Below are 12,206 nucleotides of genomic sequence, written 5' to 3' on the forward strand. Positions count from 1 at the left end.
TTAATGGTGAGGGTTGTGGTTTTAGGGTGGGAAGAGGAGTGATAAATTAAATCAGCAGTAGGCTTAGTAAGGTAAATCAGGTCAAAACTCCAGTCTATACTAAATCCTCATCTAAAGCACCGAGTGCTGGAGTCCACTTAAGCTTCCAAGGTGCTTGTAGAACCAAGAGAGGGATAAACTGCTGCTGTTGTGGTTTCTGCCAAAGGCACCAGCATGAGCACGAGGCATGGGGAGTCTTCTGCATGGCAGAGCAGAGTTTCCTTTCAACCTCTGGAGGGGCAGTTAGTATTGCAGCAGTGTGGGGCCTGGGGGCGGAACAGGTGGCGGACAAGGGAATATTCTCTCAGGGAAGGCAGTACAAAAAAATTTCATGGAGGGAATGGGAAGTTCCATCTTGTCATCTTTCTGAGAGGCCGGAGAGGTGTAAGGTAGGGCAGGAAAAAGAACTAGGTGCCGCAACGGTTCTGACTGTAGCTTTCTGCTGCTGTAGAAAACTCATTAGACAGAACTGCCTCTGGTTCTGGGTTTGTAAACTACAGGGGTGATGCTGAGCTGTGTCTCAGAAGGGCAATGCAGTTGAGACTGGTGAATGGAAAGAAGCTGGAGAACTTTATGCTAATGGGGTATTAGGCACTGTCTTTTCACAGTCTTGCTGTTGTGCTTAAAATCAGAATAGTTCTGCTGTCCTGGTTAGAAGAAAAATGCTGAATCTTGGCTTTTGCCACTGTTGGTTTTGGAAGATAAAGAGTATGTACAGTTCCTTTAGGTAAAACTATGTAAGGCTTTCCCTGCTTTCAGACTGTGCGGTTGGTAACAGCAACGCGTATTAGGTAGAGGCCTTCATTGTTTTTCTTTGCAATAGTTGAAATCAAGTCATTGACTATAACTTCTTGATCTTGGGAGCTAGAAGAATTAATGTTCTGGTGCAATATGGTTTCTGTCTCCATCTGATGATGCCATGTATAGCTGCCAAGTCTTCTTTTCTTCTATGAATCTACTAGACCTCGAAATGTAATCCAGCATAGTATTACATTGTTTTGAAAATGCTCGTTACTCTGATACAAGATAGTGGTTTTGTACTCACCACCCTAATGGCTGTGTGCAGAGGAAGGGCAGGTGGCATTTCATGGTGTAATACAGTCTTTCAGATGATGATAATTTGCTGTAACAAGCAGGAAGTAGTTGTGCAGGGGCCTAAATGGAGGGATGTGTGTTTTGGCTCTGACTCACTGATTTAATGTTGCTGTTTGTCTCCGCTGTGGTTGTCTTGTGCTGTGTTTGACCTGGACCAGAAGGAAGGCAGGATGTTCCAGTCCATGATGTCAATGATGGGATTTTCCGTGTCTGACAACATCACACATTCGACTGCCCTGGTGACAGCACTGGATAACGTGACAACTTTGTCCCCGACAACTACGCAGGCAATCAACGACACCAACATCACCGTGCCGCACAAGTGCCTGCTGTTGCTCTATGAGGACATTGGGAAGTCCAGGTGAGGTGGAGGAATTGGGACCGTGGTCTGACCCTGGGCTGAGCGAAAGAGGGTTCTTTCTCCGAGTTTGGTTTAGAAGGGAAAGCACCAGCCCCAATCCCTTCTAGATGCTGAAGAACAGGAAGAAAACCTGTTTTATTTACTTTTTGCAGAGTCCGCTACTGGGATCTTCTGCTCCTGGTTCCCAATGTGCTTTTCTTTATGTTTCTTCTCTGGAAGCTGCCCTCTGCCAGGGCCAAAATCCGGGTCACTTCCAGCCCAATCTTCACTACATTCTACATACTAGTGAGTACCGCTCTGTGCTTTTGAACTGATGACTGAGTGTGGTTTTTTTATTACCACTCATGAGCAATATCACTGAACTAGTGGAGAGAAAGCCCACACCAGATCTCACAGGGGAAAAAAATCTATTTTTAGTTGAAGGTGTGCTGCAAGAAGTAGACACAGATATTCTATTTTATTTATTTTTTTTCACTATCTGAATTCAGCTTTTCACTGATTCTGGGACCGTATCTGTTGAATTTGAGTGGATTGTGTTCTCCTGTGGTGATTTTTTTGTCTTCTTCCTTTGTTGCTTTGTTGTCTTGAAATATAGTATCTTATATTTTCCTTCCTCCTTGCAGTAAGTGGCATGTGACACAAAACTGGCTTCTCAGTGAGGCAGTGAAAGTGAAACACTGGAGAATAATTTGTGTGAAGCTGTTGAAAAGCTTGGTCATCTGCTGTAGAAAATGGTGATGTGACAAGGTTCTACTTAATCTAGGAATGTAGGAACTCAACCCTGTTTGTTTCTTTCCCATCATATCAAAGTGGCTGCTGACTTGATGATGTTCTTGATACTGCTTAGGGTGGAAACAATATATAGGCAGTACAGTTAGAGTTCTCGAACATCTAACATCTGTTTTCTCCCCAGTTTAAAAAGCCACAGGCAACTTTTGATCACAGTAAGGTAGCCTTTTTAGTAATCTCTGAAAATCATACCTATAAACTGTGATGCTGCTCACAGGGTGTGATAAATGCAGCTAAGGAACTACCTGAATTTGTTGAAGAATATGGTTCAGAAGCTTTATCATAAGTGCTTTTTGAGATCCTTTGTGCATTGCATAGCATGCTTACTCTTCCTTGGTGAGATCTGTACAGGTTGTAGAAGCAAATGTGTGTTTGAATTGAGTTAGATGGGAAGCATCCTTCTTTGGGCTGCGTACAGGTACTGGCATGGCTAAAAGAAGCATCAAAACCAAATCTGAGCCCCAATTGAATCCTTGGTGAGAAGTCTTGTTGGCTCTTTCAAGCCTAGAGCGTGGGCTCTGGGTTTGTGCAGTCTTGGATAACCAGGTATACAAACAAATCCTCCAAAGTTTGAAAAATACTACCAGCCATTTCCCATCTGGGTTCAAATCTTCCTTTATGCTTCCAGTAATGCACATGGCTTAGTAGGATGTTCATGCCAAAAGCTTTGAAAAGCAAAACTGATAAATCGAAGGGAAGAAAAAAAAGGAACTGACTTCATGCTGTTTACTTTTTCAAAACAGAGGGAGAAGCAGAAAGTGATGAAAAGGCCTTAGAGGAAAACACTTTCATTTGGTTTTATCTTCTGGAGTACACTAGTGGGAAACAAGAATGGAAGTGTGTTCTGTGAGGATTTCCTTTCAAATGGCTGTTTGTCATGTCTGGAAGGAATGTTTCTTGTGGAGTCAGTGATTAAAGCGAAGTTAATAGATCGTGAAGAGTCTCTACTTGCTTAGAGAGGAAGCAAAAAGAGGGTGTGTTTTCCTCTCCAATGAGTTGTTGCTGCTCTAAAACACCATTATATTCAGGGATCCTTCTTTTTTTGTCAGAGTTGTCCACTGCAGGAGGGAGTGTTGTATTGCTCTTCTTTCGTGCCGTTTACACCCTTTCTTCCTCAAAGGAGGAAATGTTCATCTGTAGGTGACTTATTGGTCATTTCCATTCTCCAACCACCTTAGAATCAGCATGAACTCTTTTTGTTCTCCGATAGCTTTAACTGTCCCACATCTGTGTCATTAAACTTATCCTGTGACTCAAGAGAATTTTATCTGGAAAAATCTACTTTCTTAGAGGGTAAGTCTGCACAGCAGAGGGTGGATATATCCAACTGAGCTCTTAATTGCATAGTATGGCTGTAATGGCACAGGAGTTGGTAAATTAGCCTTGCTGATCTCCGTGCTGTCATGCTTAAATGGTACGTGAGCTGACTTGGGTATCTGTGTTGCATGGTGCAGCAGGGTGAGGTGTTTTAAAGCCGTTGCCTGCAGCTGACTTTTCCTCCTCATTTGTGAGCATTGTCAGTGTTGAGTGAGAGAGCTGCAGGTTTTAGTTTTATCACAGATCTGAACCATGGTAGTTGGTATTGAGTAGTTTCTGTTATCTGATGTGGTTGATTTATGCAGTCACACTGAACGCTTGATCTTGTAATGTGGAGGGATAAGGGATTTTTGTGTGTTTTGTTTCCTCCCCTGCCCCAGTGGACTGAAGAGTGGGAAGGCTGCTTGCCTGTAAAGATCCTAATGTAAAGAGTGGATGAGACCTCTTCCAATCTGTTTAATCTGACAGCTGAGGAAATTTATTCCTTCTTAAATTCTCAGCCAGTGCTCCTACATCTAACAGGCCTGAGGAATCTTCTTTGGCAAATAAACTCTGCTCTGCTACAGGAAATCCTGAGTACCCATTATCAGGCTTGAAATCTGGCCTGGCAATGGTATTTCAAAAATATTTGTGGTCACTGTGCATATGTGCCTTTTGATATGAGCTCACTTTTGGTATCTTTTTGTGTAGGTATTTGTGGTGGCTTTGGTTGGTATTGCCCGTGCTGTTGTTTCTATGACTGTGAGTGCCTCTGATGCTGCCACAGTTGCTGATAAGGTAGGTACAACACTGGTCTCAGTGGCTCTGCTTTGTGCAGTTCTGATCACAGCAATCTGCTACTGATTCCCTTTTATGAGCATACAAGAAAAATGTGGGGTTTTGCAGTACTCACAGATACGTGTACTATGGAGTCCTGTTATGATGGCTTTATCTAAATGATCACAACATCCAAGGCTGTTAAACAATGGACTTCCTAAAATAGACACAGGCATAGTGGCAGCAAAACTTCCCGGTTGCAGGGATGGAGTGACGGTGCTTTGCAAGAACTAAACATTCAGATACCTCTAGCGGATAGGCAAGACTTGGCCTTTATTACTCTTGCAATATTTGAATGGCTCTTGGAAAAACACTTAATTCTTTTGTATTGAAAGCAAATAAAACTGAATTCCCTTTTGAGACTGATATCTGAATGTCCTTGCAGCTGCTCTGAGCACAGGGCAAACCCTTAGCAAACAGGAAAAGGCTTTGTATGTGCTGTTTCTTTGTAGTAATTTGACCTGTAGCAGAGCACTGCCTAAACCAGAAAGTGCTCTGGTTCTTGAGCTGTTAGAAGAGCAGCCACCCACAGACTACAGATCTTGTGGCTTTATTCTCTGGGATCAGTGTGATTTTTTTTGCTTTTTTTCTTTGCTGTTACCTGTTGGGGACGGCAGCTGGACTGCTGGTAACCTGGCATTGGTTGAAGACATTGACCTTGACAAATTCCCAGTGTACCCTTAAGATGGGAAGTTGTGTGTACTGAGTTTGGACACGTTTGCGGAACTTTCTCCCTCAAGATCCAGGGGGATGAGCCCAGCCAGAAGCTGCTAATTGTTACCCAATTAGAATGTGAAAAATAAGTGTTTGACCTATAAGCAAAGGCCACGCTACCTTCTTCTAGTACCTTCGACTATGTATAAAAGGCACACCCTTTCTGTAATAAAGGAGCCATTTTTTGAGCCATTCTAATACCATTCAGTTGTGTCGTGTCCGTCTCTACGACAGTTACCTGTCAAAGCATTGTAATGCACTGCTTGTTGTGAGTGGCTGGATGTTTGTGGAATTTTCATTCGCCTCTCTTGAATAGATGTAGGTCCAGGACTTGAATAATGGAGAAGAGGTGGGAAGGTGCTTTTCAGCTCTGTTGCTGTTAAGTGCACCTCACCGGGAAGTCATGCAGTAAGGCAGATACTTTTGTCAATTTTTCGTGTAAACACATATCCTATCCATGTATATTATATTTGTTTTCTCTCTCTATACACACACACACACACACACACACACACTCTCTCTCTCTCTCTCTGTATTTCTCAAGATTAGAATTATCTCATTAAATGCCTCTTAAGATACTGTGTATCTTCAAGAGAGTGTGCCATAACAAGCTAGATTCTGACTTCTTGTTGTGGGTTTGGCGCTGATTTATTGCATGAGTGCCTGGAAAGTTGGCTCACCTGCTGGGTTTTTTTGTGTTTTTTTTCTGAATAAAACATGGGCATGAAAGTGACAAGCTAGAAGCAGGAGGGCTTTAGTTGAATGTGCTTTAGATTAGGGACGAGTAACTCTGGAGGAGTGCAGAATACTGAGGGTATTTGGTCATAACTGTACTGCGGAATGTACTACTTTAAGAACTGGCCCTGTTAAATATTGCCCTTTTGATGTCTTTTGGGTTTGTGTTCCTTGGGAATACAACAGAAAGAACCCATTGAAGACAAGTGACAGACCCTCAAGCGTGGCAAAGCACGGCCACTTTCTCTCTCCGTAGGGATGCTATTTGCTTGCCCACACACAACTATTCTGTTTCACAGGTGTGGACAGGGCTTGGAACAAGTATACAGTTAATATCCCTACAAAACATGAGGAGAGTTTGTGGAAATGACCTGCTCCATTCAGAGGCTGCCACCCCCTGGAGCAGAGCGTGGAGTTTTTGCTCTATTAACTTGCGACTGGTTCCTGACTCTGACTAATCATGTTTGTTTGGTTTCTGTTACCCCTTAGATCCTGTGGGAGATCACAAGGTTCTTTCTTCTGGCAATTGAACTGAGTGTGGTGATTCTAGGCCTTGCTTTTGGTATGTGTCTGGAGGTTTCTGGGATGCTTTGAATGTTTCCTATTCCTTTTCTTTTCACAGAGGCTGCATCTGTAAGTTTGTGAAGATGCTGATTCTATAAAGAGGACCTCTAGAATAAACACAGAGAACAAACCGGGGAGTTTTAGTTTAAGCTCTTTTGTCATTTGAGTGTTCATAGAGTAGCTTAAGTTCGAAAGAGCTTCTGGAGATTGCTCCATCATATTCCAGTGCAGACTTCTGTAAATCCCCTCTTCACTGCTCTAACCCAGTCTTTCATCACAACATCTCAGTGTGCGTAATACCAGAGTCATTCCTGATCTTTTTTTTTATTATTATTTTTATTTTTTTGTAACCCCAGTGGAAAGACATAGTTGCTTTCTCTATATTAGTATGGTCAGGAGGAAAGCAAGTTAAAAGCTGTTGTTTTTAAGTATAATTTTGTCTGTGAAAGGCTCAGCTCTCCAAACATGGGAGCAGTTCCTAGAGGTTAAATGAGATTTAGTCTTCCCAGGAAGGTTTCTGGAAGTGTTTTGAGTGTTTTAAGTTACAAGTGTTTTCCTGCATTTGTTTGGGAGAGAAGTATTTTTTCCAGTGCTGGAATCACATTGTGAAGCACTTCTGTATTCCTTAATTCCAGGTCACCTGGAGAGCAAGTCGAGTGTGAAACGTGTTCTGGCAATCACTACAGTGCTGTCTCTGGCATATTCTGTCACCCAGGTGAGTACACTGGAGCAGAAGAATTAGTCTTCACAGAAGAAAGGACTTGGCCTGGGGTTAGATGTGGGACTCCTATCTGCAGAGTGGTGGCTTTGCTCTTTGGAGGAGGTTTTGGGGGAAGACTGAGTGTTTGTGGCAATGTATGAGGATCCCCAGGGCATAGACCAGACTGTATCTCCTTGTCCTCTTTATGGCTCAGCCCAGCTGAAGAAATGAGATGAGGTTTAGATAGATTGTTTTGTTTAGTGGATCTTGGAGAGAGGAACAAGAGGTTTCTTGCACCTGAGCCACAAGTTCTGAATCTGGGCTCAACTGCCACGAAAACCAGATGGAGAAACTTGAGGTGTGCTTGCCAGGTAAGGGCAGTGCAGTGGGCCTCCTGTCTCCTGATTCTGAGAGCTCTTGCTTCCCTTCAGACTAGCAGCTGGGTTGCTAACTGAGTTCATTAGCTCTGTCTCCATCTCTCCAAACAATGCAGTGTGTGTCTGGCTTTGTGCTTCTCCTCGGTATGTAAGTGGCCAGTGCTGTGTCTCTGTACTTGGGACAATGCCAGGATAACACACAGATCTTTGTTCTGTGACCAGGCTCTTGCTTGCGTAGGCAGTGACCTGATCATTACCACATGATAAAGCTGGAGGAGCCTCATTAAATATCAAGTGTTTGAGCTATATCTGGGTTCAGCAGTGCTTGCAAGCACTTTTTGCTCTCCACTGTCTGCATGGTAGCTTCTGTTCATACCATTTTTCAGGGATTCAACTGAACAAGACAGTGTCGCTTCCCAGCTCTTGCAGGAGTGTGGCCTTATATATTCAAAAAAGCAGGAAAGGTCTAATTTAGAGATGGAAATGGAACTCTATTTCAAACAAACAGCTAGTCACAGCCCCTATCCCTTCATTCAGTCTTTCTGAAATGTCATTGACACGGATTTCCTTCAGATGCAGATTCCTGCGACTTCGCCCCTCGCTTCTTCTTTTCAGTTTCTTCGTCTTTTCCTGCACGAGCTTAACTTGGTCAAACCGTGGAAATGGTTGTGTCTTATGTGGCAGGGACAGCTGTTGTCTGAACTTCTTTAAACACAATCTCTCTTGACCAGATACCCACTGTAGCAAGGATGTTGCCTCTAATGGATTTGTGTTGGTGCCACTTCTCTCTTAGGGCACCCTGGAAATCCTATACCCCGATGCCCACCTCTCAGCAGAAGACTTCAACATCTATGGCCATGGAGGGAGACACTTTTGGCTTGCCAGCTCCTGTTTCTTCTTTCTGGTAAGTACTGGGCATGTGTTATGCATTCTGATAGCTTGTTTATATTTTCTAAATGGGGTAAGGAGGAGGATTTATGTATAGTAAGGCCCTAGGCCCTCTCCTGCCTGTTGCAGGGCGGCATTGGTGCTTCTCACGTGTCAGGGAAGCTGCAACAGTAAGGGTGTGGTGGGAGTGGTGTGTGCTGTGGCACCTGAATTCTGGCTGAGCTCAGATGTTCTCTACTCTCCTGTTGCTCGGTGACCAGCCTTTCTGTGCTGATCGAGGTGAGGTGTGGGACCTTCACATCTGCACCATCTGCACGAGGTTTAATATCAGGGCTCTGTGCCTCTGCCCCAAGACATCTAGGAAGTGTGTGACACCACACATCATCCCCCCAAGGACTGTTTAGTTAGTTGTCAAACAGCCATGGAACAGTTATCTCTTTGTCTCAACAGGTCTATTCCTTGGTGGTGATTCTTCCAAAGACTCCTCTCAAAGACCGGATTTCATTGCCCTGTAAGTGACTGCAGTGTGTTCCATAGTATAAATGGAGACAGTGCCAGGATAAAACATGGGTGGCAGTAAGAGGTTCCTGTATGTCTTTGCGCTGCAGATACGTCCTACTGCCTCAGGGTACAGATACATGGCAAAGGACTGATAAGCTGTCCCTAGAAAAATAGCCTGTCGTGCCTTTTGGAGAGCAGAGTAAGAGCAATTGCATTGCTACTTCAGTAGCTAAACAATTACATTAAGAAAACAAGATCTACTGCTCAGTTAATGATAGAGATGTAACATAAATATATAAACTTCAGAGAGCCGTAAGAAATGGCTTCTTAATAATAGCTTTCTTTGAAATGCATGTGTGATGTTAGTGTGCGTGCTGGTCATCCCCCGGGAAAGAGGCTAATTGGGAGCTCCTTAATATTTTTTATCTGGGCATTTATTAAGATTCTTCTCCATTTTTTCTTTTTGTTGCAGAATATCTGCAGTTCTTGAATAGGGAGAGAAGCTGTTACTAAGAATTTGGCTGTTCTAAGAATTGGGCTGTTCTCTCTCTAAATAGTGTGACATCTGTCTGTGGGTCCCCTGAGGGAGTGGAGATGTGTGGCACAAGCCACAAGCAGGTGGTGCTGGGCCTGATCTGCCTCCTGTCCGGCATACCGTGCTGCTACTGACAGGGGCTCCTGAGAAGCTTTTTAAACTGGGCTGATGCTTATAAGGTTGAGCCTCATCTGTGTCCATGTCTTTCCCACAGCCAGGAAGAGTTTTTATGTTTATGCTGGAATCCTGGCACTGCTGCACCTGGTGCAGGGCCTGGGCAGTGCCCTTCTCTGTGTGGATATTATAGAAGGACTATGGTATGTATGCTGAGGGAGGAGCTCTGCAGCCCATTTTCTCGTGCTGCGTTTGAGTGTCCTTCAACACTGCCTCTCCCAAGAAAACAAACTTCTGCTCTGTTCCTAAAAAGGAATAAAGCTGTTAGTGCTGTTTTGTGCCAAAAGACATCTAAGTGGTCAGGAAACTCACAGTGGAGAGGTCTGTGGTGCTGCATGTCCTGCAGTGGTCTTGAGGTGGTGAGTTAAAGTAACAGTTTGGATCCACTGATGCCTGGCCGCTGGCTTGTGTTTCATAGGTAATAAGGGACAAAACAATGTTTTAGAAAATAGCCTGGAGATACTTTTATTCATATATGGAGTCTGGTTCTGCAGGGATCAGTGTCACTTCCGTGAGGCAAAATTGGGACCACTGAGACTGCTCTTGGTCAGACCTTGGGTCATGGCATGGTTCCCTCTGAGAGTCTCAGTGACACGTGTTGATGCCGGTGTCTGTTACTGTGCAACAACCTGAATTTGTTTAGCACAAGACTTTTCTTGCCCTGCTTGAACACTCTGGAGGGAAATGGGATCATTCTGGGGGCATGTGACTGGTGTTAACCAGCTGTATTGTGCTTGAGTAATAAACTCCTTCATGTTCCCTTTTGCCACTGACAGCTGTGTTGATGCTACCACGTTCCTTTACTTCAGCTTCTTTGCACCTCTCATCTATGTAAAAAATCTTCGGGTGAGTCGCTATGAACAGGAGTTCAGAGGGTATATGTTGTCATTTAGTTCTTTTGCACTCAAGTTCTCCCCATCTGTAGAATAAAGACAGTAACTAGAATGCCAGTCAGGGAACACGTTTTTAATTTCTGGCCTTGAAGCTTTTCTTGTGTGACCCAGGGCTGCTCACTTCCTTCCAAAGCTCCTTAGTATGCAAAGTAGCGAGCTATATAAATAGCTATTTCCTCCCAAACATGTAATGAGGGTCTGCATCCTGTTTAGTGCGAAGTTCTTTTGCTGAAGTTACGAAATGGTTAGTGAGGGATTGAGTCCTGGAAGGTTAAATGGTCTTTTTGGGTGGCTTTTGGGATAGGTTTGTAGAAAGGATCTAGAGGTTAGGCAAGTGTTTGAGGATTCTGCTGCAATGGGCCCCAGAGCCACCAGGTAAAAACACTCGGAGTGTGATTCCTGGGTCGAGGTTGCCGCCTTGTGGCTACTTAGAGGAGATGCATCTTGGTACAAAAATCTGAGTCTTTTAGTGTATCCTTTTATTATCCATACGCAAGGAACAGCAGGCTTTAAAATAACTAAGAACAAAAAGGGCTCCTGAAATATCAAAATGTGCCTCTGCTGCCTTCTAGAATTGGAAGGAAACAGTGTCTGGGGTTAGAGATGGAAACTGCTGATCCATAAGTGTTTGTATTTGGGTTTTCTTGATGCACACGGATGGAACTTGAGGTGAATTCCTGTTAGTTAGTGTCACTGCCCAGGCTGCTGTGCAGTCCAGTGGTGTTTGCATGCTGTTGCTCTCAGTCGTTCAGAACTCCCAAAGATGAGACTAGGGAATGGATTCTGCCATTTTTATTTGTCTCAGGTGACTTAGTGCCAAGGTACATTTAGCATTACTTTATGGCAGTTACACTGCTAGGTATGTTTCAGGACTGAAAGCTAGCGTGAAGAGTTTTCAAGGTCTGAGTAGGCAATTTCTTAGTGCTGCTGGGTTTCAGTTAAGGATAAGTGGCTGTGATACTATGTTGCTTAAGCATGTATTTTAAATCTTTAATCACTCCAGGTCTGAACCGAAGATACTTTTCTCCTACAAATGTCAGGTGGATGAACCTGAGGATGTGGATGTGCACCTACCCCACCCTTATGCTGTTGCCAAGAAGGAAGGAGTGGATTCTGGGTTCTACTCGAGCACTCAGATTGACACCACAGCCTACCTGGATGACGTGGCCTCTATGCCGTATCACGTGGGCAGCATCAACAGCATAGACAGTGACCGCTGGAAAGCCATCAATGCCTAAGGCAGGACTACCCACTTCACTCAATGCCTCATTCCTTTCCTTCCAAACTCCCTGATACCACAGCTGTTAGGATGTCCATTGGAAATCTGCCCTTGGCTATCTGCCATGGCTTTCCTCTCTTCCCTGGGATTTCCGAAACCTATTGTGGAACTAAGCTGGCAGCCCAGATCCTGTTGGAAAGAACATTTTCTGTCGCTACCTGAGAACGATGCAGAACAGTTCTCTTTATAAACCTATTATTAACATGGTATCTTCCTGACCTTCCACGTTTCAGATGTGAATATGACCCAGAAGATGGGCTTGAATGGCAGCCCTTCCTTTTCAATGACTGAAAGCACTTACCTGCCAATTAGGAGAATGATGTTTAGGGATGAGTGTGTTGATTTCACTGCTGTATTGTACATATATAGAAAGAGTTTGGTGGTTGAAACCAAAGATGGTCTTCCTGGGCGTTTTCAGGCAGCATGGTT

General features: G+C 44.0%; 1 protein-coding gene across 1 annotated transcript; it reads left to right on the top strand.

Moving 5' to 3' along the window:
* Positions 1–1,304: 1,304 nt before the first annotated feature.
* Positions 1,305–11,839, top strand: TPRA1 (transmembrane protein, adipocyte asscociated 1). The gene is made up of 10 exons (XM_009874304.1): positions 1,305–1,495; positions 1,648–1,780; positions 4,292–4,378; positions 6,356–6,428; positions 7,066–7,145; positions 8,301–8,411; positions 8,846–8,906; positions 9,646–9,748; positions 10,382–10,480; positions 11,502–11,839. Exons 1-10 carry the CDS (start codon positions 1,305–1,307, stop codon positions 11,734–11,736), a joined length of 1,173 nt encoding a protein of 390 aa, XP_009872606.1. The 3' UTR covers positions 11,737–11,839.
* The last annotated feature ends 367 nt before the right edge of the window (positions 11,840–12,206 follow it).

This window comes from Apaloderma vittatum, unplaced genomic scaffold, assembly GCF_000703405.1.
Source record: "Apaloderma vittatum isolate BGI_N311 unplaced genomic scaffold, ASM70340v1 scaffold10698, whole genome shotgun sequence".
Classification (NCBI taxonomy): domain Eukaryota; kingdom Metazoa; phylum Chordata; class Aves; order Trogoniformes; family Trogonidae; genus Apaloderma; species Apaloderma vittatum.

What these genes read in the sequence shown, in the direction of transcription:
- TPRA1 (XM_009874304.1), top strand. Translation starts at nt 1,305, where the DNA reads ATGTTCCAGTCCATGATGTCAATGATGGGATTTTCCGTGTCTGACAAC. An exon ending in TGGCATATTCTGTCACCCAG is followed by an intron (nt 7,146 to 8,300) that starts GTGAGTACACTG and finishes CTTCTCTCTTAG; the next exon opens with GGCACCCTGGAAATCCTATA. An exon ending in GCTCCTGTTTCTTCTTTCTG is followed by an intron (nt 8,412 to 8,845) that starts GTAAGTACTGGG and finishes TTGTCTCAACAG; the next exon opens with GTCTATTCCTTGGTGGTGAT.